We start from the raw sequence: 27,722 nt of genomic DNA on the forward strand, positions 1-27,722 counted from the left end.
AAGATAAATATAAGAAAGAAGGAATGCTATTTTGAGGCAATATTTGAAAATCTGAGTGTTTGCCTTTGCTACTAGATAAACCTGCTGGGGTGCCAGGATTTTGTGGCCCTTACTGCCTGCCTTTGAGGTAACAACAGCGCTGGGGAGTGAAGGTTGCTCTACTGTGGGCTGAGTTTGTCACGTGCCTCCTTTAGAAGGAAGCTGATATTCTTTCTGGCTGCTGTATTCCAGTTTATAGGCTTCAATGCTTATCCATATGTAGCAGCTTTGCCGAAACTACAGTTTTACTTCTGTGTCAGCTGTCTGCTCTTGGGATGAAATGACAATACCAATATTATGTTGAGCTCCTTAGTTAACAGTTGATTTAAGTCATTAACACTCATAAGGTTATTCCAGAACCTTTTGGCCTTGTGAAGTTTTCCTTACATCTTGGTCTTTCTGTACATCTTTCTTTCTCTGTGTTTATATACACTGGGCAATGGATGCAATTGTCTGGAAAGACTTTGTCAATATCTTTCACTGTATCTTACTGACTTAAAACATCTTTTGCAAAACATAGGCTTTCTTGTCTCTTTTTCCATTTTCTGTTTAAAAAAGAATGCCGCTATTATGGTGAAAAGAATTGAATTTTAGAAAGGGAAAAAATATCCTTAAACCCTACTATTTTTATACCTCGGCATCTGCTATTTGAACTTCCACTGGAGAAGATCAGAAGTAAAATAGCTAAGGAGTTACTGTCAGGCTTAAAGTAGTGCGTAGGGTAGCTTCCTTAGTTGTAAAGTTCTACTGGTTTAGAGATGGATGTGCTCATGTTTCTAGGGTGGCCTTTTGTTCATAAACAGCAGTTACTCAGCTGCAAGCACTAATGGAAAAAAAAAGTTTTGGCAATGGCAAAAGTGCTGTTGACACATATTATGTGATATCTGCAAATTAGGAGCTTCAGCTGTTCTTGCAGAGGTTTAATTTGCAGATAACTGCTAAAGATAGGTGATTTATATAGAGTATGGCCAACTGTGGATGGAGAGCTTTGCTTGTGGAGGTAAGCTGCTTTAAGCCTCTTAAAAGGCTGTGCCAATGTGTGGGTTTTAAAATTATTTTTATCATTAAAACTTGCTTGATGTTCATTGGATAGTGATAATAGTGTAATAATAAATGTTAGCGTCACTGGTTGAGATTGTATTGATGGCAAGTAACCCAAAAGGGCTTGAAATACTTCACAAAACTGTCTTTTCTGGCTACAAGGTTAGAGTCACTGTTTAGAAGAGCATCCTGTATCCTTCTGTCTGAAGGAAGAGAATGATCTTGACAGTACCATCATAGGAGTGCGTGGCTCCTGCTCTTCTAGTATGTTCATTATTATTGGAAAGACCAGCAGTATGTGATTTTTGTAGTGATAGGGTCCTTATTGTATAGAGTACTACATTTAAATGATCTCCTTTTGTAAGGATTGCACTGACTATAAGAGATCAAAGCAAAGTCTGCATAGATACAAAATTTTTTACGGCTGTTTGAGAGCAAGAGGAAGCTATGAAGACAGGATTAATTTTTGTCATGGATTTTGTCCTACATCTTTTGAATCTTTGAGAAAGGTCTTCCATGTTGAACAATGACATCTGAACCTCTCTGCAGAGGGTTTCAAACTGGCAGCCCTCACAAAGATCCTTAAAGCCTGTAAGAGATAAACCTGCCGTTGCAGGAAGTGGAGATGATAATAGAAGCACCTTTTTTTAGTTTGTGTATTTTTTTCTTGTCAATGATTTTTTTTCCTTTTTCCAAGGAGGAATTGGTTGAAATTCCAGGTTTTTGTTTTTAAGGTTTTCATTTTTTAGCTGAATAGCTCTGATCATTTTCAGTCATGTTTCTATGATTCTGTGATGAATGTCAAAATATTCAAATTTCTTAAAAGATTTGCTTTCATGGGAACTACAGAATGAAGTGACAAGCACCTATACTTTAAAAGTTAGTTGTATTACTTCTCTGCCTGAAATGATATATTTCTGTGATTTTTGCCATCTATGTAGGCATTATTTTTACTGTAGATGTCTGGAAAGATTTGGGTAAAAGATAATGAGTCACAGATAAACAAACCAACAAAAAACGGGAAAAAAAAAAGCCCACACAATTTGGTGGAATTGATGCAGATGAAGCTTTCAAAGGAATGGAATTTCCACTCTAAGTTACAGGCAAATTATTGATAACATAAACTGCATAGTCACTCTTCCAGATTCAATTCATAACAGTGTCAGGAGAAAATCCTGGTAATATTTGGGCTCAAAGCTAACCTGTGGTGCTGAAACACGGTGAGTGATGTTCTGTAGATAGTTGGACAAACAACTTCATCAAGAGACAAAAACATGTCACCCCTTTTTTAAGAAAGTGGTCACTGAACAGCTTAGTGCTGCCTTTAGACTGTACTTCTTGATTTTTGTCTTCAAATGAATTTGGAAAACAAAATCTTGAAGATTGGAAGTAAACTGTTTCCCTTTAAAGTTTATTTCATATTTCAGGCCTTTCCTGTTATTGTTCAGGGCCGTATTTTTGTAGGGTATTTGCACTTTATTATGAAAGGCAAGGTGTAATGAGGAATCTAGAAGTCAGACTCTGCAAAGTGTAGTTATGAGTTGTGTGTTTATTTCCACTGTTCAGAACTGAAGATTCCATATTTAGTGCAAGAGGAAGAGAAGGGGACTTGTGAGGTCCAAAAGAGCTGCCCGCCAGGTAGAAATGCTGGGCCAAGACCTGAGTCCAAAATGGTAGCTCTTTAAACTTGGAAGTCCAAATGCATCTTGTGGTTCATTGTTCAAAGACGTAGCCTCTTTCCAATAGGGAAGTGAATAGGACTCAAGTATCAAATATAACTGACAGGTACTGCTTGTACAAACAGTACATAATGATTAGAGCAGTCATCTGGGATAGAAGACTTGAATTCTTGCCCCTCTGCATCTTAAGTTCTGCTTTTCAAGAAACCTGTCTGCTTTACAGGAAATAATTTTTGGATAAAAACACAAAAATATTAATGGTTATTTTTATATATTAACGGGGAAATAAAACGGCCAGTCTGAAACCTAATTGATCATTTGGCAAGTAGGATTGCTGCTTTTTAGATTCTGGTGCTTTTCCTGAACATCTGCTCCAGCATAATACAGCTACTAGGTTTGTAAGCAGTCTCTTGCCATCAGATTATCACACGTGGTTTATATCCACTGGGATCTCAAAATTGGTTATTGCAGCTTCAGAGAATTGCTTGATGAAAAGCTACTCATTGCTGGCATCTGTATGATGAACTGTTATTAATGGCTGAGAAATTGTATGATTTTCTTATGTTTAATGATGGCACAGTAGTGAATATGTCGATGTTGTACATCTTTCATGATCTACGCAAATCATCCCCTTACTGAATATCTGAATAATCACTTTCTGAAAGCATGGGCAAGCAGTTAGAAACCTCTTTTTAGATATGCTCCTTTTTAATTTGTGTAGTTCATACAATATACAAAGCAGTGACATTAATTGGATTTATTCTCTAGAGTCAAGTAGCAAGCCAGGTTCTTTTGCAAGCTTATTTTCCTATGTAAATCCATCTTTTTAAAGTACAAATATTACCAAAACAAATACTTGCATGAACTTGTCTGGAATTGCTGAGTAGAAGCATTCACCTTATGAATGTTTCTTCCTTTTGACTTAAACTCAGCCATAGATCGTTTCTTCTCTCTAATGAAATAGACTTTCAAGCTGAAAAATTGGAAGCTAGCACATCAAATGGGGCCTTAATTCTACCTGCCTTATGTTCACTGAAGCTGACCAAAGTAGAGACAAAGGAGGTGTAAGCAGTCTCCAAGGGCTCTAATGAGTGATGTATGGGAATCCTCACAGGAATTAGGCTTCACCATCCTCACTATAACAGGCCTGGAGAATACATGAAGAATAATGAGGTGTCACTAGCAGTATTACTGGAGAAATCTTAGTCCTTGTTGGAGTTCATGAAACTAAGACTCCATGTGAAGGTAGACTGAGTTCTTCCATGTTGCTCAGTTCCCCAGAATCAGTGGATTGCAAAAGTGGCCTCACAGCTGAAGAGGTCTAGCTCCTGCGTATTTGGTTCGGCAGGAGTAGGACACCAAGTCATTACCGAGTCCCTTAATAATAAAAGGTGTTATATATGTTAGAATAAAGGAGAACGTAATGAAACTTGACTTCAGGAGTGTTTTTACCTGCTGATGTATGAAATGTGGAAGCTCTTGAGGGACTACAGAACGCTGCTACAGCACTGGCAAATGCAGCACCAAGTGTGCACGCAGCCATGAGGACCAAACATCAAACTCTGAAACGGAGTAGTCTAGTGCTGTACTCCAAGCTATGTGAATTGCAAGGGCACAGCTGAGCAAATATTTCCCCAAACTGTTCATGAATAACTGCTTGGACCAAAATGTCAGTTTTAGTTTTGCTCTGTTTGCAAACCGTTATTTCACATTTGTTAATATTATAGCAAGCAATGCTTGCAGAAATATCCATAGGAGCAATATTTTTCACGTTAGTGCTTGTGGAAAGCAAATGCTTTACCTAAAAGAAAGCTGAAAATGCTATTCTGAAGAATAGTCGCATGAATTTATAAGAACTGGAGTTCTGTGTCAGTTAGCTGAGAACTGGAAAACCAAATGTTGTTTTATAGACCAGTCTGTGGGCAGTTTGATTAGGAATTTAGGATGGAAAAAAAGTACTGGCCAACAGTAATTCAAGACTTGATTTTCTGACTGTAGCAAAAAGGAGGAAAATTGCGTAAGATGGATTTTCATTCTAAAATGCTTCACTATTTATATCTGTATCTAAAATTGTTTTGCTTTCTTCAAAGTCTCAATGACCACAAATAATAAAACACCAACAGTGTTACCTTCTGAAAACGTATGAAGGGTCATGTTTTGGTTAAAATCAATATTTTCTCTGTGTAGTCTGAGAACTAAATCATTTCTGAAAAGGAATCAATGGCTTGACCATACGTTTTTCTCTGCAAAGATGAGCTTTACAGTTTAATTTATTCTGAATTTATTCTTTCTGGGAAAGAAAACTAGTTCTTTGTAAGTGAGCAATATCAGTGTATAACTAGTATTCATACCAAAGACTTACATGCTTATAGCAAATGAATTAAGTGTATGTTCTAATGTCAAAAAAATGAGCAGGGATTAGTTTGTCCTTGACCTTAAATCATGTTTGAATTGAGGACTACAGAAAATGCTATATAAATGAAATAATACAAAATATAAAACTGAGAAGGCAATTCCAGTGTAAAAACTCCTTTGCTTATCTTTTGGGCTTCTAGTTCTAGCTGGCTGCTGGTCTGCAGTGGGGAGCTCAGGAATGGTGTGTGGAGGCCCTTGGCACAGGGCTGCTGGGCTCTCCTGGGAGGGCAGCCTCCCAGTGCCAGGGTGGGCCCTGCAGAACTGAGGTCCAGCTGCCAGCTGGCCTTGGCTGGAGCAGCACAGCGGGGCCTGCCAGGTATTATGCTGGGAACAGTAGTGACAACGAGCACAGTTTTCATTTCAGCTTTTAATTGACTGCCATAAGTAAATTCTTGGTACATAAGACTTTCTTTATATTCTTTATGTGCATATTTGTCAGATATTATTTACTTAAATAATTTTATACACAATATTGGAATAATCTGTTACATTAATGCACAGCTTAAAACAGGTCTTATTTACACTGACCACAGAAAGACAGAAGAATGAGGACAAATACTTAACATTCACCATCTTTATCAGCATTTTAAGTATAGTTAACCAGCGCACGTCACACACATCCATATCCATATTTATAAGAAATGTAGGTGTCTCTAACTACACACACGGGCATGTGTCTCCCTTTCAAAAAAGAAAAAAAAAAAGTAGAATGCCATTTCCCCCAGATAATCAAAGATTAAAAAAACTACGACAACAAAAAAACAAGAAACAAGCAACAAAGGGGGAGGGGGGGGAGGGGGCAAATGGACCTGCAGATTGCACTGAATTAGACATGGAAACATCATGGCTGTTAGGACACTTTGGGTCACTGGGTCACTTAGGAGAGTATTTTTACTAGTGGCAAGTTCTGAACTCCTATGAGAATTTATTCCTGAAAACTGCAATGTAATCCCTTGCTTTGAAAGTAGACCTGTTTGATATTAATTTAGTTTAATGTTAAGTCTTCTAACAAAACAAAATTGCAGCCAAAGGTTGCCTTTCTTTTTGTTTTTAGGAATATAAATTAAAAACTATATAACTTCCTCTTATGAAATTAAGGCAGCAATGGAGAATATTGTGCTACAATATGCATTAGCTGTAGATACTGTCTTTTTATTCTCCTTTATCACATGTTTACATTTATACTCAAAGGCCAACATGCTTTTGAACTAGACTGCTAAACTACAAAACCTTATAATGGAGAAATAGGTCCTGTGTGATAACCTTGTTACACCAATGTTGAATTTCTCGCCTTACAATGTATGCTTATATCTATTAAAATAAAAAAAAACTGGTAAAAATATTCTAATATTTCCTGTACAGAAGTACTCTTATCTAAGGTAAAGTCTAGTCATTGCTATAAATAGGCATTAAAAATTAAGTAAAACACTGGTGTAAACCAAGTAAATGCTCACTATAAAGCTTTTATCTGTAAGGCAAATCTTCGTCAGGCTTATTAGAAGTTATTTTCAAAATATACTATTTGGAGATTCTCCTTTAATAACTGATATTACCCACAGCATACACAATTTAAGTCCTGCAGATAGGTTCAGAGAGTGCAATGTAACTAACTACAAATGCAGGTCACCCTGACAGTGACCAAGAAACAACATGACACCTTTGAGAGAGCCAGCTTAAGGCTTAGTGATTTTCTTAGCTCACTGAAATTATTCTGTACCCTCATTAAAGAAATTAAGCAACTGTTGTCTAGCGTGGCAACTAAGAAAACACTTTTAGAAAGGAGGAAAGCGTCCCAATCTTGCTGTCGTGCTTAGGCACAAAAACACTCACGGATCTCAACACACAACTCCTGGCAGCACAGGAATCTTTCCTCTGCATAAAGGCTGGGCTGTGACTTCAGCCTTTCCTGCCTGTTCTCCCTGATTCCACCTGCCTCCAACTGCTTCTTCAGCACTTACATCTAGGTGTCTAGACATCCTTCAAAGGAGAACAGTTCTGCTGTACAGTCGTGATTTCTGCTACTTCAATTTGTGTGCTTCCACGCGGTCAGCCATGTAGTGGTTGAAAGGTGTCTAAATATATTGAGGCTTTAGATGGCAAAGGAAAACTGATCAGATTCTGTCATTAAAAGCAGCTGGTGCCATTTATCTGCTGGCTGACACATCTGCCTTGATAGTGGTCAATATCTGATGCATGTACATGCGTTTAAATTTGTTCTCGGGTGGTGTACAGTACTGCTCTGGGGGTCTTGGACCTATGTAATTTTTGTTATGAACAATGTACAAAATATGTGAAATATTTTGTCTTGGTAGAAGTTTCTCTATGCATGGCATGGTGTACAGGTCTTGTTATTCCCCAAGTAAACTTAAGCAGGAGAAACCAAGCAACTGTATTTTTAGTCACAGCTAAGGAACACATGCATGCTTACTTGGTCATTCTGAGCACTCTTGTCTGATGGCTGGCAAAATCATAGAATCATAGGAAAAATGTCCTTCAAGAACATGGAGCAGAGTGGAGGATGTGCTTGGTGGTTTTTTCCCATTTCAATCTGTCACAAGGACTGAAATGGTTGAACAAAAGGAACCATTTTCCATAGAACAGAAACATTTGAAATGGATCTTTAAGATGCAGCCTTTTCCTTCTCTGATCCTCTCTGAAACTCAGTGATTTTCTTTCTGAGGAAGGCATCCAAAAGTGCTTCTAAAATAACTGCCTCCTGATACTATAGCCGAACTTGTTTTTCATGGTACTAATTTGAAACGTTATGGTGGCCTTTAATGCAAGGAGATCAAGTTCTGGCACATCAGCTGACCTGTGGACCTTGAATATTCTTAGCCTTGAGAAAATAAAATGTATTTTAATAAAAATGTATTTTAATAAAATAAAATGTATAGGTGTATTTTGCTGCTCTGAGGGGCTCAGAATGCACTTAATTCTTCCAGGTAGATTACATGTTGTCATTAGAGCTGTGATAGCTGTTTATGTCTGGTTACCTTAGGCCCATTTAAAATGTTTTAACTGGACAAAGCAAATAAGACATTTGTAAGCCTCATCTCTTTTGAAATCCCTGATTTATGGTTTGAATTTGGATGTTAGGAAAGAGATTGTTTGTCAGTGCCTCATGCAACTTAGCAAAATCAGTCCAGGACAAGAACAAAAGCTACCAGCTCCCACAAAAGCAAGTATCTTAACGACTATTGTATTAATCGTAAGAACTGTAAAATAGGCATTAAAAGAAAAATGACTTTCTACGTGCCCTCCTCCTGCAACCTAACAGTACAAAGTAAACTTAATTCATGTTAAAACAATAGACTAGAAGGGTGTATGTATACACAAGATGTTTGAGCTTGACTTTTTTAATAATAGCATTTAGAAGTTATTTTGCTAGGAAGAAATGGCCAATTATAGGGAACTTCCTCTGGGAAAATTACATACAACATATGTTGCACGTGCAGTTAGGGAACAGGTACAATAGTAACAGCCAAGTATCTCTCCTCCTACATTCTATATTTAAAATATTATGTTTGATCCTGGATTTCCTGCAAAATCTCTCGCTATGGTAAGATATCTTTCAAGTGTTGCCAGGGTGTATGCTTCAGCACATGAGAGAACACAAGAAAGACTGACCAAAAAAAAAAAAAACTACTGCTTTTTTGGCTGTTGCCCATGAAGGCCCTACAGTCTTTCTACTAGATTTTAAAAACCCTAGAGTTTTAGTATTATATCTATAGAAAAGTAACAACTGTGTGAAAAATTATCCTGCTGGATGGCAGCAGAAATACAGAGAAAAATGGAAGATTTTTCTTTGGTGTTAGGTAACTTTAAGACTTAGTGAAACAACCTGGATTTCAGGCAGGTTGTCTTCAGTGACAGGGAAGAAGGGAGGGTTGGTCAGAAATGAGATGCTAATATATGACAGCTGCTTCCTTTATTGAATTAAAAAAAAGCTTTCAAGACCATGTTTTTCTAGAACTGCCAAACTATCTATTTATATGGTTCTCCCAATTCTCACCGTGGGCTTGTTACCAAAACAGCCAACTTAATTAGCAAGCTGATGACACTTCACCTTGAATAAGCTTGCAACCAAAAGTTCTGGAAGCAGGCTGCCTACTTCATCAGCATAACTTGCCATTTCATGAGGATGTCTGGGAGAGCACCAGTCCCAGAGTGGGCCTGCTCCCACAGTAATGTCGCTAAGGGAAATGGTGAGCTACTACTTGGCTGAAAATTCAAGACAGCCTTGGAGGAAGACTTGAAGGTAAGTAACTACTTGGGTAGTAAGAACCTGACTGGGGGATCTTCTTATCTACTGTGGTTGAACTGAATGGAAATGAGTATCTTAGTGGTATTTGATATTTTTGGTATTGAAAGTGTATTAGGGAGCTCAAAGCAGGAGTCTGAAAGAAGCTGGGTTCTGGAGTTGTGCCTGTTTTTATATACCCAGTCTTCACAAAGCTTTTTTATTTCTTGAAAGGGTATTAGTTTGTTTCTAGTGGTATCATTTATCATCAAGGAGGCATGAGGTAGTTGAGCATCTTATTCTATGTGAATCGAGAACGTTGTTCTCCATTCCTAGGTCGTTATTTTGGGGGAGACTTGAACTTAAAGCCTACCTGTGCAATCATGCATCATGAATTCTCTCTTTCATTAACACTATTCCCAGTAATAGATTTCCCAGTCTCTCTGATTTCCCTGTTGTTTTCTGTTCAGATGATGAGCTTTGTCGAACTTCAGAACAAGGTGGCAATGGTGCAGTGGAGTCCTGAGTTATTAGTACAATGCTAAACTTAAGAAGTTAAACAATAACAGTTATAAAAATAATGAAGTGGATCATCGCTTTGGGAGTTGGTATTTAAAATACAGTCAAACCCTGAAGTGCTAGATGCAGATGATTTCAGTCCTCTGTTAAGAGATTTGATCTATTTCAGAGCAGAGTGGTGATGAAACAACTTTTCCTGCATGAGTGGTAGTGGGGTGTCTTACAAGTAAGCATTGGTGCAGGTTGCTAGCGTTTACACACATGAGCAAACCGAACAATAATGTTAAAAGCTGTTAAAACTCCACATCAGAGCCCTGCAAGAGTTTCAAAACTTGGTAACTTTGTTAGAAGATTTTTGAACCCTGCCAATCCAGTGACTGAAGCAGCTGTATTATTGAAGAGTAAGATTTGTAACAATGAAAAGATCTCCCTGAAGTTTAGCAAACAATAAAAATGGGATTACCTATAAAGCTGGTGGGAGGATGGGTTGTATTTTTTTTCTTTTTCCCTGTTCTTTGAAGCAATCAACACTTTAATTGTATGGACTTTCAGGTAATTACAGAACTAGAACAGCAACCTTTTGAAACTCCTTTATTATTGAAATATATTTAATAACATGATTTAAGCCACTATTGGCCATCAGCTGGGCCAGAAAGTGTCTGCCTTTATAAGTAGTAGACTGTGTCCTTTGGATTTATAGCCATATTTAAATAAAACCACTGCTTTGTCACACAATCTCTAACAAGAAGAGATAATGCTCGATTCATTCCGAAGTATTGAGTCTGCTGGAGGAAACGGATGAATAAGGAGAGAAATTTGCTTACTGTTATTTTGAAGAGAAATCAATACTAAATGAAAAAGGCTAAAATCACTTGGACGTTTTAAATTGGACTATTTTAAAAACAGGAGAGGAAAAAAACACAGAAACCCCCAACAATTGCTCTATAAATAAGAAAAGCTCCATCCTTTAAAGTAATCTCTTCAAAAAGAAGCACTACATCCACTTGAAAAAGAAGCTGAATTGAATATACAGAGGCAAGAAAAAAAAAAGAAAAAAATCAGAGGTAAGGTCCAGAGGTAAGCTCCAGGCTGGATTCAGCTGAGAAGCTACAGCTTCTGAAAAAGTTTATTTCGTAATAAATAACTACAAGAAATAACTCAGCTACCAAATCTACTGATCACTGGGAAAATGCTACAGTGATATGTGCCACAGAGAATGAGAACAGCACCCAAATGCAGAGTTTGTTCTGTATCTTCTAACTTGCATAATGCTACCAGAGAAGAGCAGGAATAGGCTTATCCTTCTAAGTTGTTCAACACAATCTTGCTATGTTTTGGTAGGTGAATCTAATAAGAGTATAATAACAGCTTGCTTACAACAGCAGAATAAAACACAAGTTTGGTATTTTGGTGCTTCTGGGTTGATTTAAATAATTCTAAAAATCATTCTCTTTCTATGTATTTTATATATGTTACTTTTTTTATTTGGCACAAAATATAACAAAGTTAAAAGTGTGACTATTTGTATGAAATGTTTTACAATTAACTGAAAAAATCAGTAAAGTAATGATCATATGATAAAGCCATTTTAATTGTTGACATAATATATTTATCACTAAGTACAGTGTGTAATTAAACTGTATTCTGTACTTAGTAGCTCCAACAGGGGTTCTGTTCCTGCTACTTCCCAGCCTGTAGGATTAAATGGACAGAAAACAGCACAGACATATAAAGACAACTTTCTTCACCAAAAGAAGAAACTAGTAACAAACCACTGAAAACGAAGCACTGGGTCTTCATTTCAGAAGGATGCAAACTCATATCCCAAAGGATAGCATGGCAAGAAAGCTAATGACATTAATACATAGGTAAAGTTGCTCTTTCCTCACAATTGAGATGTACTCTTTCTTTAGATCTAAGAATGTTCAGTTGTTGGTTTAAATCAGGTCGTGGCACGAGTATCTGAAGTAATTATTACTGTCAGAAAAGTTGTATTCACTTCTTCATGATAAAAGAGCATTTAATGTATGTTGATTGCTTTTTTCTCTGCTCCCCCCTCCTCCACTTCTGCTAATAGCAAAACTCACAAGTTTTGGTCATGTAGGGATTTCATGGCACCAAAAGATATAAGAAAAAATAAACGGAGTCTTTAAAGATCATTTGAAGCCAAGTAATAGAAGGGAGGCATTGAGAACAGAGAGCAGATGTCTTCCCTCAAAGAGTCAGTAGGTAAGCTCTGAGCCAGCCTGGTCCAAACATCATTGAGGGAGCTTTGAACTTGACTTTTCTGTATTCCCAGTTTAGCTTAACGTATTGTTTTTTTCCTCAACCTGTTGGTTGTCATATTGTTAGCCAGTGTTGAAGCTGCAAGGGAACATAAGTAATTGTTTAATAACATTGATATGAGTGATGCTGGTTAGAGATATTTTAAGTACATTGTTGACAAATACAGAATCACAAAGAAGCTTCAAATCAGCTGATAGGTTTCTGCGGATTCCAGTCAGCTGTAAGAAATGTGGTGAATATAAGAGCCATTAAGGGCTAAGCTCTCAGCTTTGTTCTAATGCTCAGAGCTGCTGAATGCTGATGTGAAGACGATTTTTGTACTTTTTGGTTGGTCAGTGTTATGCTCAGAACCCTGAATGGGAGTAATAAGGCACTAACTACACTTCATCATTAATAAACGTATTCGTAGCTGTTCAGTGAAGGCACCAAGAAGTTAACGTAACATGCCCTGGTCTTTGACGTATTTTGAGGGTTCATTAGGGATACTTTTCTAATTTGAGTGAAATGTTTGCTTTCTTTTTGCCATTACGGATTTGGATTCAGAAACATTGTGTAGCAATCACCCTACTCATACAGAAACATTTGACTCTGGAAAAATGAGGTTATTACTCTTTGAATCCCTATTAATCTTTGAGTAACTGAGGACAGGAATGGAGGAATGAGAAGGAATGAAGAGGTGCTGTGTTACTGCACAGTCTTTGCCACATCACGTAAACTATATTCACAAAACAGGAAGCTTTTTTTTTCCTTTTTCTGCACTCTATGAATCTACACTTGGATTCTTTTTTCTGAAATTAAAAAACATACTTCAAACAGGATTTGTTTTGATATTTTTCAGAGCAGGCAAAAGGCAGATTTCTTTTTTCAATATCAATGTACAAACCATCGCTATAATATCTGGGTCATGTTTTGAGGTAGTGTGCATAATTGTGGGTGCTTTCAACTTTGAAGCCAGAAAGTGGTCCAACATGAATGCTGATAACAGTAACAAATCTCATATTTGCATCCTTTTTATCTTCTATGAAAAGAACTTCAATAAGGTCATTTTATTTACTAAAAGGAAAGCAGTATTTGGAAACCTGTAGGATATATTTTGTGGCTGCTTAAGAAGTCTCCAGCAGTGTTCTCAGTCAACTGTAGACCTGTGGGCAGAGCCTATTCCACATAGTTTAGGACGTTATTTTGTTGTGTCCATTAGGTCTGTGCTCTGACACTGAATATTTGGTTGCTCTTTACCCTATTCTTTGATACATACTTGGAGATTAGAAAATCTGATTTCAGATTGCTGTGTAGTAACCGGGGCAGAGGATGTGACCTGTTCAAATGCATGTTATATTCTGGTAATATATTCATCTTGCGGTGAGATTTTGCTGTATTCAGGTACAACCTAGAATAGCGGATTGAAGTGATCTGTAAAGTTATCAATTCTGCTTAGCCATCTCCTTACAGAGTGCAAGGAGTGTGCCAAAAGCCTTTGAACAGTGTCGATGCATAGAGAACTGAGCCTCCTGTATCACATCATGCTGGCAGAAATAAAGAACCACAGATCTGAGGGCATCTGCCACAAGGAGGCTGGTGGAAACCTGTAGTTACTACTTAAGGCAGGAAAGAAATGGTATCAGTAGACAAAGCATGGTGAGAGGAGTACAAACCTTAAATTGCCTGACATTTCCTTGGGCCACGAGCTGGTGTTCATTCTCAGGTGTGATGCAGTAAGCTAGTCTCTAACACAGAGGGGAAGAAGAGAAAAAAAGTCAGCCATACGAAGTGGGATTATGTCTGTAAACCCCAACCTATAATGGGAAAGTGTGAACTTTATTTAAAACCACAACTTAAATGTTTAATATCACTGCATCGTGTCTTAACTTAGTCACGGAGAGATCAAGCTTCTTGTAAGCCCCCTGATATTAGCATTTAATATAAGAAGACACAGTAGAAAGTTTATGCAAATACTAAGTCCAAATATTTAGCAAGTGCATATGGAAAAGAACAGCAGGAACAAGCTGGTACCGCGTGGCTTTATGTCCCCTGAGCTCACACTAGGCTGCGTTTTGTCAAACTTTGGACTGTTAGGAAAATCATTAGAATTAGGATTTCTTTAATTAAGTGCCTTTTTATTATACCACTGCTTTTAATAAGATGGTCACAAATTGTTGGTCCTTCAGGCTTTGCTGTATTCAGTGCATGGAGCATATACGTTATGGCTTAAGTGGGTTTATGTAGTGGAAGATCCTCCCGCCTAGTACCCTGGCTCATTTACTGAAGAACAGAAGCAAGAGGCTAAATGATATGATAAGCAATGCCTTTTAGGATAGGATTTAGAAGTGCTTCTTGGTTTCCAGATCTGTTTCAGCACCTTGGCCTGAATATAAAGTGTTTTTCAAGCATTCTGGTATGGATGTTGAAAACAATAGAAAGATCTGCATAAATTCAATCCCTGGCAAAAGACTGAAGTGATTCCAATAAAGAGAGGATAAGGGTCCATATCTGACAGAAATTCAAACACTAAGTGGCTGCTGTTAAAGACGCAGTACTGGGCAAAGTGGAATCTACCGCTCTGATCCAGTAAAGCATTACTTTTCTTGCTGGATGCTCATTAAATAATCAGTGGCAATCCTGAATGCAGAGCTATTTTGAGGATGCATTCTGCCTTCCCAGCATGTGGATTTGTGTTTAGAGACTGGTGTAGAGTCTATGATAGGAGAGGTCTGAGTTAACTCTATGCATATAACAGTTTATAACACTATCACAGCATAGAGTGATAAAGCACACATTGGAATTGGTTTAGGTTATAACTGTGTGAAGACTATAACTTAGAGCTGAATATGAAGATACTGTAGTTTGTGCATTTTTTGTTAATGAGGAATATTTTTTCTCATCAGTCAGGTTAATTACATGCATCAAAAATCAATTCAGTTTTAAAAATTATTGTAATGCTTTCTGTGAAGAAAAATTCTGTCTAGGAACAGGATACAGTAATCCTCAAAACCCCAACCCATCAGCAGCTGAATCCAAAAGGTCACTCATAACTAATAAGTTTGGGGAGCAAGAGAAATAAACTGTCAACTTAAATCCAGCCATTTCATTTCAAAGCAACATTTCATGACATTTTATTAGCATTTCACTTACTTCTTTAAAGGTCCCACGCACATTCATAAATTTATAGATAATATAGGCAGGCACAAGTATCATTGAAGATAATGCTATTCCCCAGCCAATGCGATTTGCCCAGAGAGGGAAGGTGTAGTCATCATAGGTCAGAGGTTTGAAGTTTATTATGCTGACTATTACAACAAACTAGGGGAGAAAAAATAAAATGAACCATTGCTTTGAGACATGAGGAAACTTGGTGGAAAACAGATTGTGTGTTTGATTATGCAAGCACCCTAAGGAATATTTAAACCTAGCTTCACCATTTACCTTCATCCTATTTATTTTGTGTCTCTTACTGCTTAAGCTGTTGAAGTTCTTGATGCGTTTACTGGGATTAACAGTTCATTTCAGTTACTCTGGACACTGATTATTGGATCTTTTAGGGGGAGGATCAGGTTGTTGTCTACTACAGTCTCATTTAAACTAGTGTTACAGGCATGAAAACAAAAATCTGTAATTAAGAAAAGCCTCTTCAGGATCTATTGTTTTTCCTGTTTCCCAGAGGCTTTACTTAGGAGTTTTGTACCCATTTTCTAGTGAGAATCATGATGTAAACTCCACGATTCATTTAGTGAGGGAAAGGTCATACAGCCTTAAGGTTTGGAAAACAAAGGCGTTTGCTTGTTGGTTTTGTTTGTTTGTATGCCTGTTTTTTTAAAGTTGTTCTTGTTTTATTTTCCTTCTCCTGCTGCTACCCTATCCAATACCAGGGCTGGGAAGGAAAGAGTAAGGTACCATCCTATTTCCTTCATTTTATCTTCTTGTTAAATCCATATGGATTGTGTAATATACAGAGTTCATTGATTTGGTTCCTTGGGCCTGCATGTTCCGTTCTATGTCCAGTTTCAAAGTGTAGCATTTTGAACCTAGGATTTCAAAGGCTATGCAACGAGTGTGTGAGTTAAAGGAAACCGATCGTATGAAATAGTTAGACAAATGCTCATGTCATTGTGAGATTTCCTTGCTATGATGTACAGAGAAGCAGTTTGTATGGAGAAAATGCTTCATGGAGGTGTTTCCAAACACCAGTTATCTGGATGACCCCAACTTACCTTTCTTATTGAGAATTGTATTTATTGTTAGAAACTGTTGTAATATGTTGCCTGTCACAAACAGGGACAAGTTGTGGTAACCAAATATGGGGTTATTAAAGAAATAATTATACAAAAGTCTTACCATTTTATAGTCTTTTCCAAATTATCATAAACTACATATATATACTGAAACTGTGTTTTTGGTTTTTTTTGTAGATTTGTATAACAGTGCTCTAAGAATGCACAGCTTCTATGCAATTAATAGTCTCCTAAAATCATAGCAAGGTCAAATTTCCGTATTATTCACCTTGACGTTTTGATTTACAAATACACATGGCAGATGATCCCGATACAAAACCAATTATGTTCTGAATCTAACCTTTATAATAAGCAAAGAAATGATATATTGACACTTTAGTATATTTTTTTCCCAAATGAAAAGCACAACTGCTTCATTACAGATCAAGTGGCTTAAAAGGTATAATTAATACATCTGCTTGACATAATTAATGGGTATAATTGCGTACAACTTCTTCTAAGGTCTTATCCCACAATGTGGGAATCTTGGTGCCCTCCAATAAAATAAATTACCAGTGGAAGATGTGCTCTAATGCACGTATTACAAATGTAGTGATTTTTAATCAAGGTTCATGAGCATGTTGCTCTGATCTCTATGTTCGGAGACAAAGCACACAAGTAAAAGATCATGTCTTAACAGGTGGTATACATAATATATACTGAAAAAAAAGGAGAAGTGAAATCTAGTAGTAAGTCTTTCTGAACTGCTATATCTAATCAATAGCAGATGGTTTTGAGCTGTTGGTATGACACCGCACTTCTGGAGGAGTGAAAGATCTGCAGTAGCCAGGTATCAAGATGGGGAAATGAGTATATACAGTTGCATCTATGGTGATTCAATGCATGAAGGCAAAGACTCTTAGTTGTCTTTAAGAAAAAGATCTGTAATCCCGATCAACTTGAGCATCTGGAAACATGCTTGCTACACAATGCATCTCTTTTTGGAAAGGCAGAGAGTTTTAGTATATGTGAAATCTAACTTTAAATTGACATCTAATAAAATCAGAATGAGTAAGTCTTGGAGCTGGAGATCAAATGCACAGTAATAAGCAATAGAGCTAGATGACAGAAAAGCAGATTGAACGTGGTTTCAGTAACCACAGAACCCCAGAGAGAGTCTACAAAACATCTTATTGCTGGAATTAAGAAAGACTGACAATGGTTGCTTTAATTAAGCTTGGATTTGTTTTAATATTTTCTTTAAAATGTTTAATGGCGCTTTCCAAAAAATGGTCTGATCTCATTTGGTATAGAATAGTGACATTTTACTTCATTAAGGTTTTATTTTTCAGTTTCAGTAAACATTTTAAACAGTTTTGAGGCCTTCTGCACTGAACTTTCTTGGGATTACCCTATTATTCACACTTCAAAGATGAGGACAGATACAGGAGGTTGCAGTTTTAAACTGAAATCCATAGTAGCTGAAATGAGAATGAGGAGGGGTGGCGACCCTGAACATTCTGATGCACTTTGCTATCAATAGGAAATAAAATTATGCAAAGCTTTAGAAGTAAGGGAATTTCAACATTGCTGACTTCAGCTGACACTCAGCCTTTTGCCCTATTTAAATCTCTTATCCCTGGCTAGTTTATTTTCGCAACAGAAAAAAATTGTTTATTGTCCATAGATGTTGGGAGGACACTACCTCTAGTTGTGCTTTTAGTATTCTCTAAGAAAAGCTGCTGAATTTACATCCTGAAGAAGTGAGGGAGCAGAAGATGACCACAGCCACAATTAGCTTCTCCTTAACAAGCAGAGGGCTCTGTATAAAATACAACCTATGCCATTGAGGAGAAGAAGTAAACTGGAGTAACTTGTATTCATCCTGACAATGTCAGGCATAAAAGAACCATCTTGATCTTGATAACTATTGGATATTCTAAGAAAGGCATGCTAGCATTTGTTTGAAATAAATTATCAACACTTACCAACAGAAAAGCAGGGCTAACAAACTTCCAGCACAATCTCCAGTAGAGGCCCGGCTTGAAGCCCATCATTTGTTGGATATCTTCACTGAATCTGTCTACACCTAGAAGGGATGTGGACATCAGACTGGCATAAATCTAAACTGATGAGATGCTGGCCTATCCCAAAATACCTGATCTTCTTTTAGAAAGACTTCCAAATAAGAAAAAAAGTAAAAGACTAAATTGATCTATTTTCAATGAATAGATGCATCTTTGATATTGCTATGAGGATTGCCCTGAAAGTGATGCCCACTAGTTTATTATGTTGGCCCATAGCATCAGGGGTGGATGCTGGTGGTACAGCAGTATAGGTTGAACCTTCCCACCAGTGTTCTGTTACATCTTGTTGCTGTGTGACAGATGGCAGCAGAGGGGCAGTCTGACAAAATGGTATCTGATATGGAAGTGTGAAGCAAACAAATGTGTGTCGTTGAATTCCTCCATGTGGAAAAAATGGCACCCACTGACATTCATCAACACTTGCTGAACGTTAACAGAGACCAAGCAGTGGATGTGAGCACAGTGAGGCAGAGGGTGGTGCATTTCAGCAGTGGTGACAGCAATGTGAAAGATAAGCCACATTCTGGGTGGCCGGGTACAGCTGTCACACCACAAAATGAAGAGTGTCTCCATCAGCTCATCCATGTAAACTGGCTAAGGTGGTGACTATACTGAAAAATAGTGTGTTGTAGCTGAGATATTCAGCAGTATTGTAAATATATATTACACAAACTACTTTCTGATATTAAAGTAGATTCATATGATTCATAATTTTTCAAAGAAGTTGTATTAATTCTGCTTAGTGGCATGCTTTACTAATCTTTCAGTGTTTCAATAAATACCACGGAATATTAATTACATAATGATAAATGTTATTTCATCTTTTATCACCTTTCCAAGAAATGGGACAGGTGCTTCTTCTTTTCAGTGTAAATATGTACAAAATAAACCAGGCAACTCTTGATATTACTTCCGTACAAGACTCAGTATTTAGCAAGTAAGACGTAGTGCAAAAGACTTGCCAGCAAAAATATGTAATACCACTCCATTCAAAATCATTTATCTACCTGTAGTGGGATTCACTGCATCACAATTGCAGAGAAACAGTCACCAAAGCAACGTTTTCAGCAACTGTGATATACTGGCCAGAGGGGAGAAGAGCTGCCAAGTGCCTGCTTTTCAGTCTTCAGTGTTCCTTGAATCCATACAGTGTGAGATTTCTCATGTCTGTTGGGGCATATGTGTGTACTTAGTAATTCTGACAGTCTAAGTATTAACAACCATAGCAATGGTAAAGGGAAACCCTTTTTTGAATACATATGAGTACAGTGTAAATAGCTGCAGTAGAAAATCTGCAGCCAACACAGAAAGGAAGACCACTTGACTTGGTAGACTCTCATTCAGAAACACAATCTAGACAGGCACTTCACAATGGAAGTAGTTCATTCTACTCAGGTCAAAGTAAAAACCAAAAGTTTGCTACCCTAAATTACTTACTGTTGCAGAATTGATGTGTCCTCAGGAAGTAACGATGTTTCACTCAGAGCCTCCTAATTCCTTATGAATTTTACAGATTTGCATTAAGTGTTATGAATTACATGTATAAACACTTTAGTACTGCAGAAGTAGAACAGGCTTTCTGTGAGTGGTACTAGCCCAGTTAAAATTACAGATTTTGAATAATCTGCAAAGGCATTTCCATACTTTGCAGCAATGAGCTGGTAGCAAGCTGTTGGTGAGAGAAACCGATGTCGGATGTGCATCTTTTACTTTAGTAATATTAATTAGTTAATTGATATGTTTTGGGCTTCCAGGAAATATTCTAGTCTTCAGTGGACCATTTTCAGTATAAGTACGTATTGGAACACATTTTTGCATTAACTGATAATTGGCTAAAATTTACTATGCAAAGTAAATAAGCATTTTATGGTAACGTGAAATATCTCTTATGGTGACTGTAAAACATTTATTTCAACGGTAGCATCTTCCCAATTTTTCTTACTGGTTCTATTTTTGTTGGATTTCCCAGTATGAGATATCTTGCAAAACTTTAAGCTCACAGTATTTTTCCACTGTATTTTAGAATGAGGTGACTTTTGCTGATATCAAAAAATGGGAAAAAATAAACAAGCAACCAAACATCCTTTCAGAATCATCTTTGAAAAGAAAACCAATCTCTAACTGTATGCCTTAGGGATATTGCCTCAGAGATAAGTCTGTTGTCTGTCCTGTCAGTCTGCTAGTTTGTAATTGGTTGTTGTACTTGATGTTCTCAGGAAGTTTGATTTTAATCCTGAAGTCAGTAGGCAAACAGCAAAAATACAGCTTTATCTAATGAGTTCTGTTTGATAGGGATGGTGTGTTATTTGCCATAATAATAGTTTCTCTTCTTGTGGATCAGTTTAGTAGTGTTTCTTAAATAATGAGGACAGCTCAAGTATTCCCTTTGCTTGGAGCTGGGGATATGTATTTGCAAGGTCTGGACTCTTGAACTTCTGTTTCATTGTAAACCTCCTCCTCCACTGCCCCCCAGTATTACATACAGGCAAAGCAAAGCAGTCATTTAAGAAAGGATCTGCAATTGCTCTTTGAACTCTATCTGTTTCTATTTGCAGTGCCTTCTGTGAACTTTAAAGTGACTGAATTTCAACTGCTCTAGATACTAAGAGTTGAAATTTATTGTTGTATAGAAGGTCAAATACTAGGACTAGATAAACTATAATTTTTTTTGAGATTCCAGACAGATGTACTCGCAGCTCAAACAGTATTTTCTGTCCAATATTTACTGAAAGTGGGGGATAAATAGACCATGTTCTCAGGCTGCTTTTCCAACAGCATGCTTTTTCAGCATTACAGGTCTTCAAATGATTCTAAGAACCAACCTGTGAGGTGGAAAATAGCTTTATCTACGTGTGACAGTGCCTGTAGGGCTTGCTCTTTTTCAGTTCTCGAAAGCATTTCCAGTTCTCTTGTGGTTCTGTGGGATAATGCAGAAGGATATACCTAAACTGTGCGTGACTCCTTCTGCCACAGGAGGGAACTGGTACCACAAACCAAACTCAAGATTAGTTGCCAGAGAACTGGTGTGAGGTATGAAAATAATCTTGATTTTCCAGTGAAAAACAAGAAAGATATATGTACAGTCTATGACCAGCCCCATGACTAAATACACTAAATCCAAAGTGAATGTACGTGTTATTTCTGAGCTAATAAACTTTGCAGTTCCCTGGGAATGTCTCTACTGCAACCTTCTGTTAAACAGCACTGAAAATTTGACTTGCTCTCTATGTACGTAATGTTGTATTGCCAATGGAATCAATATGGAAAAAGAACAGATGAGCAAGAAAGTGAAAAACAGATCTGCCTATAAATGCAAATTATCCTCTTAATATTGGGACAGCATTCTTCTTTTCTCGTTGATGATGCAGAGATTGGAGTTCAGACAGAATGAAATTCGATGCACTGCCAGTGCCTCCTGCAGTGGGCACATGATAGACCCCTGTGTAAGTCATTTTGCTGTATGGGCAAACAAATATGAATTGCGCAGAAGCCCTTGATCAGGTCCTTGGCTCTGAGGTGAAATTTTTCAGTGGCCATAGCTGAAATATTTTATTGGCATGTTTCCAGAAAGTGGTGAAATAGTTTCAACAGCTGATTGGAGCCTTATAAGCGCTTTTTCTATGTTGCATTTACCACTTCTGTCTTTATTAACTCTGCATTCCTATGTGAGAAGTAGTTTTCTTTCATAAGCCTGGATTATTATTATTTTTAATTAGGAAGGTAAAAATTAGTAATAATGCCTTGAATGCCATACATTTGATTTAAATGAATAAAAAAGATCAAGTGAACTACACTGAAATAAAGTATTAAGAAAAAAGGAATCTTGAATCAGTTTAGAAGCTCTGATGATATTAGGGTTGCACAAGAGAAAAAATGCTAACAGTCACAGTAACACATCTCCATATATTAAAATGAACTTGCTTTCCCTTCTCCCTTATGCATTCAGGTGTATTTTGCAAGAAATTTCACAGTAAGCGAGCATAGTAATAATTTGAACTTAATGTAAGATTTTCCACGATTTTATCTCTGCCAAAATGTCAGCGCTTGCCTTCAGGCTGGCTTAATGTTCTACTGGGTCATCAATGCAACTGGGGTCTATCAGGAAAAAGAGGTAGATATGAGGCCATGCCAGATTTAATCAGTCAAAATGTTTTAAATAGGACCTGGGGCTGCAATAAGTTCTTTGTTATAAAGCAACAGGTCATACTGTGTCAGTAAAAGCATCTGTCAGCTGCTTAAGACAAAGGAATAGATGCTTTCTTGATTATGGGGAAGCAGGAGGGAGAAGGGAAAGGATGATGAAGGGCAGAAGTTGCAACGTTTACACAAAGCCTCGCTGAGCTTGGTTTAGCCTGGGAATCACATCCAAAGCCTAGCTATTGTAAAGCACAATAAATCCTATTTTAAGAGTGGCAGATAATAACTTGCTTCTAGTAATCAAACAGTATTTTTATGTATCTGCTTCCAACCTAAGTTAACTCTTCAGCATTCAGCTCTTTTAACAGGAATTAAAGACAGTTGCTCATGTCCTCACATATACTGAGGGAACAGTGTAAGAACTGCTAGCTCCATGGTGATGCTGGGTGACAAAATCAATACTTTCACTGAAGAAAAAGCTTTTAAGCTTTAGTTTAGTTGTACAGCTTTAGACATAATGCTTCGTGCACATATCAACAGCTTTTAATTGTAAGAGAATGACTAGAAGAATATGGTGGCATAGTATGGGTGGGATAAATCAGCAACTGAGGGAGATAAATGGTAGTAAGGATGATCATGCTCAGATTGAGTCATATTCACTATAAGCATTGTCTCTGAATAGAAATAAATATGACTTTCAGGTCTAGAACAACCTTACTAGGAATCAGGGCAGCTAGTTCAATAGAGACTTCACTGAGTGAAAAAAAGAGGAAAAATAACAGCTTAAGAAACTCAATCTAGCAGCAAGCAATTTTATCTATAGCTGATAGGTTGGACTTTTGAAGTGAGTTTTGGGTAATACTGTATTGTCATTTGGGCAACACAATATTGTATTGCATTGCTCATTTGGGTATGATAGAAGACTTTCAGTCTTAGGTGGATTATTGAGCTCATAAGAGGTTTGTGATTAATACTGAATTACTAAATGTATTTCTCTTGCCCATTCAAAAGAGGAGAGGTTCCTCAGCATCATATTTCCAAAATATTTACAGTGCTGCTGACAGTAAAATTAACTTCTTACCATAAAACCAGGAAACTCCAATCGCCTCCATTAAGACAGCAAACAATATTGAAGTCCCAGCTGCAAACGTGTCCAGAAGCGTGAGCACATAAATTCCACCCTAGCATGGGGGAGTTAAAAGATGCAATAAACCGAAGTTACAAGTGGAGTCATTTCAGTAGTTCAGTAACTAGTTAAAAGAAATCTGCACTACCTGAAATCTCTCAACCCAAGTATTTCAGTATGGAACTGGTACTGCAGACATGGGTGCATAGGTACATGCAGCATAGTGAAATCAGACTTGAAACCTTCTTGAAGAAGTGTCCTTTCACCTATGTCCTTGCTGAAAGAGAAGCCTCATACAGCATGAGTAAAGTGTGCTCTCAACACTCTGCATTTTTTTGTGGCATTTGAATGGAGTTTGGGGGAATGCTCAGCAGTCTGTAGGACAGGGCCTGTCCGAGCCCCTAATGAAAATCTTCCTAAATTATGGGCAGGAATGGAGCGCTACAAGAGTTTCCACAAGCTATTAGTGCTCAGTTTGTTCCCAAGGGCTGTAGTCCAGTGAAACTACTCTGTTAGATTGATATCTCTTTTCCAACTCTCCTGTGAAGGGAGCAGTTGCATGCTAAGTCTGTGGGAGCAGCTTTGAGCCCTGTGGTTTCTTTGCAATGCCATTGGAAAGATCCTGCTCAGAGAGAAGAGAAGCTTAGCTCATCTTCTTGTATTGCAGAATGTTTTGCTTCTTTGCTGGCTCGTGGGTGAGAACTGCAATTGCAGTTACTAAACTCTTATTCCATTGATTTTTACTTTTTTTGAAGCTGCAGTTTGACACTTTTTTTCTTGTTCTACAAAATGGTACAAATTTGTGCAAATTACAGCTCATTTTATTGAGGTTGGGCTAAAGAGGAATGGAAAAGCATGGTATGTTTGTTTCAACAGGAAGCTGAATAAAATGTTTCAATACATGCTTTGTCAAATGTAAACTACTAAAAATTTTCATTTCACAATAGGTTTTCATTAAAATCCTTTTTTTCACAATCAACTTGCCTACACCTGTTGAGAAGTGAAGGGAACAAAAGTATTCTCTGTTTTTCCCAATGGTATAAATTTTGTACTGTGGAGATCTCCAGATAGTTTTAATCTCTCAGTCAATCAGTCTTATTTTTTCATGGTTTTCCAGAACAGCTGTGCATATTTGCAAGAATAGAGAAAACAGTACTTAGGCCTTGTCTAGGTTTTTAATTCCATGGGGACTTGTCGGGAAACTGAATGAACTTTGATTGTTGTGTTAGAAAACGTTTATTCAATGGCATTTCAGTTTGACCTCTTGTTTTTGTTCTACACTTGCTCTAAAGGAATGCCTTTGCTATCAAAACTTAGCAAAGCGAATAATGGTTTTGTAAGAAACATGTTTTGAAAATACAACCTCAAGTTTTCAGAGGAGAAAACAAACAATTTAATGTGACGTTATCACAAGAGTCGTTCTCTGTAACACATTAGAAATAGTCTTCAGTTATGTGCACCATTGCATTTGGACAAGCCTGGGCAGCTTAATGCATTTCAGCTGGTGGGGAGATCTTAATTCCAAGCAGGTGTTATTATTTGACAGCTAGAGCCAGACTGTCATCTTGAACTGCTTTAGCCTGCTTGAAGGCACTGGGATTGCACCTGCTGGCACCTGCCTGTGTTTTCAACCACTGAGTTTCTTCTCAGTTGCAACTTAGGATGAAGAAGAAAGTAATCAGGTCTTTAGGTAACAACAGAGGTAGCATGATAGTAAAAGGACAGGTATTTTAAATTCTTAGCGTCCCCCCAAAATTTACAGTTTGAGGAAATAAGGTTGAAAATGTTGGGGTATTTTTTAGTGTAAATAGATCTTTGTTAGCTATACATTAATACCATTTCATAGAATCACAGAATCATAGAATTAGCTAGGTTGGAAAAGACCTACAAGATCACCTAGTCCAACCATCCACCTACCACCAATAACCCCACTAAACCATCTCTCTCAACGCTATATCTAAATGTTCCTTGAACACCTCCAGGGACGGTGACTCAACCACCTCCCTGGGCAGCCCATTCCAGCGCCTGACCACTCTTTCATAAAAGTAGTGTTTCCTAATGTCCAGCCTAAATCTCCCCTGGCGCAACTTGAAGCCATTCCCCCTTGTCCTGTCTCTAGTTACAAAATTTCAGTTATCATAATAATAGTTCGGGGTTCAGCACATCTGATTTCGTTGTGGCTACCTCGCATTTCACTTGTTTTCTGGCAGTCTTGACATCTTGCTTACATAAAGTTTTTCTTTTTTGTCGAAAATCAGAAGGTTCTTTCACTGAAGGGCATCCAACCTAGTACACTGTCAAAAGCCTGGTGAAGAAAAGCACTCAAGAGGAAAAAACCTCAGCGTAATGGTGATGAAAACCACAGCTTATCCTGAACATCTAGTAAACTATCTATATGATTTTTATGGTGTTAAGGATAAGAGATCAGATCGAGGAATATTAAGAAACACATGAGGCTAAGGAGATCATCGCTTCAAACTTTTCTCATGTGAAGTAAATGCTTCTTATTTGCTTCAAAAATAAAACCAAAAAACAGCCCAATAACCAAATATTTGATGGGCCGGTCACTTGAAATCCTTAGTTCCTCACAGCGAACTAATTGCTCAACACAATTCCATTTAAAAACCCCACATAACACTAGGAACACAAAATGTTTCCTTGGAACAGAGGCTTGTAGGTTCTGTTGATAGCTAATAATCTTATCTAAAAAGAGCGGAGATGTAAGACTAATAGTAATACTCTGGCCACAAGGTTGTTTAAGAATTAAAATTTGTCTATAACCAGATTACAGTCACCTGAACCCCTTGATATTTCTGTCTGGTGAGGTTAACTGCATTTTTGGGGTAGCTTGTGATGGAAACTTTTGTTGTACTTACATTGGTGATGCAGAAAAGGGCAAGAAGGAAAGTGCCAAAAGAAACACCGAAGGTGAAGAGCTTTCTATGCTGCTTCAGAATATGGAAATCATCCGCCAGGCCAGTGATGACAGCCTCCATTCCACCCATCTGAGGGAAGGAAGGCAGAAGCTCTGGTTAAACAGTACCGAAGTTCTATGTACAGATCAAAGACTGTAAATAGCTTGTGTAATTAATTCCCAAACAATGTATGGTTTCTGACTTTTCAGGTGTACATCATTGGTGTTCTGAGGTAGAATTTAATGTCTCTCGGTAGAGAATTGAGTCAGGGAAATGAACATCCAGTGCTATGCTTGATTTCCCATATTCTCTGTTGACCATTTGCTCACTCCACCAGGATAATAAGATAGTAAGACAGTACTTTGGGAAAAATAGTATCCATTTGAATAATGTTTGGGAAGAAGTTTTATCTTAAGTAATTTAACTTCTTAAGAGATTTTTTTGTATAAGGAGAAACATAACAGTTCACAAGCACCCAGTAAAAAGGCACTGAACACAGACTGAGTTTAGCCATTGATTAATCAAATCTAGTTAGACAGAAACATTTACAGGCCTGGAAAACTCACTATATAAGAAGCTTGATGTTATTTTTCTGTTGACAATATGAAATTATTTTGTTTCCTAGAAGTCAATTCTGAACATTAGCTTTTTTTTTAATGTAGGAAATATACTTTCTAAGTTTTCATTGCAGTTTCTGAGATATATAGATTGCTGTGAATTTTCTTTCCAATAACAAAAGTATTCTGCCTCTCCTCCACCAAGAAACTACGGGGAAATTAATTCCAGTTTCCTGTCATGATGTATTTAATTAATACTTTATCATCTTTTGAGGAGGCTGTATGCTGTGCTTTTTCTGATGCCAGAAGATCATGGCAAAACCCGGAGTTCTTTGTGTGATTGTCAACGGTTTACAAAAAGTGTACAAAAGTTTACAAAATATCCCAGAGTATTGGCAGTCCGCCTGGACGTTTCAAGGTCACGTTTGCAGTTACAGCACCTGCAGTTTCGATAACGAAGCTTTCCGAGAGCAGAG

The 27,722-nt window shown here is 37.5% G+C and overlaps 1 protein-coding gene across 1 annotated transcript in view; it reads right to left on the reverse strand.

Annotated features, from left to right (window-relative positions):
- SLC6A2 (solute carrier family 6 member 2) overlaps positions 5,527–27,722 on the reverse strand; it is a 68,379-nt gene continuing 46,183 nt past the window's right edge. Inside the window, 6 exon segments of the mRNA XM_021408716.1 lie at positions 5,527–12,297; positions 13,872–13,943; positions 15,349–15,516; positions 18,413–18,513; positions 23,730–23,829; positions 26,651–26,779. Coding sequence (XP_021264391.1) covers positions 12,274–12,297; positions 13,872–13,943; positions 15,349–15,516; positions 18,413–18,513; positions 23,730–23,829; positions 26,651–26,779 — 594 coding nt within the window. The 3' untranslated portion in view covers positions 5,527–12,273.

This window comes from Numida meleagris, chromosome 10, assembly GCF_002078875.1.
Source record: "Numida meleagris isolate 19003 breed g44 Domestic line chromosome 10, NumMel1.0, whole genome shotgun sequence".
Classification (NCBI taxonomy): domain Eukaryota; kingdom Metazoa; phylum Chordata; class Aves; order Galliformes; family Numididae; genus Numida; species Numida meleagris.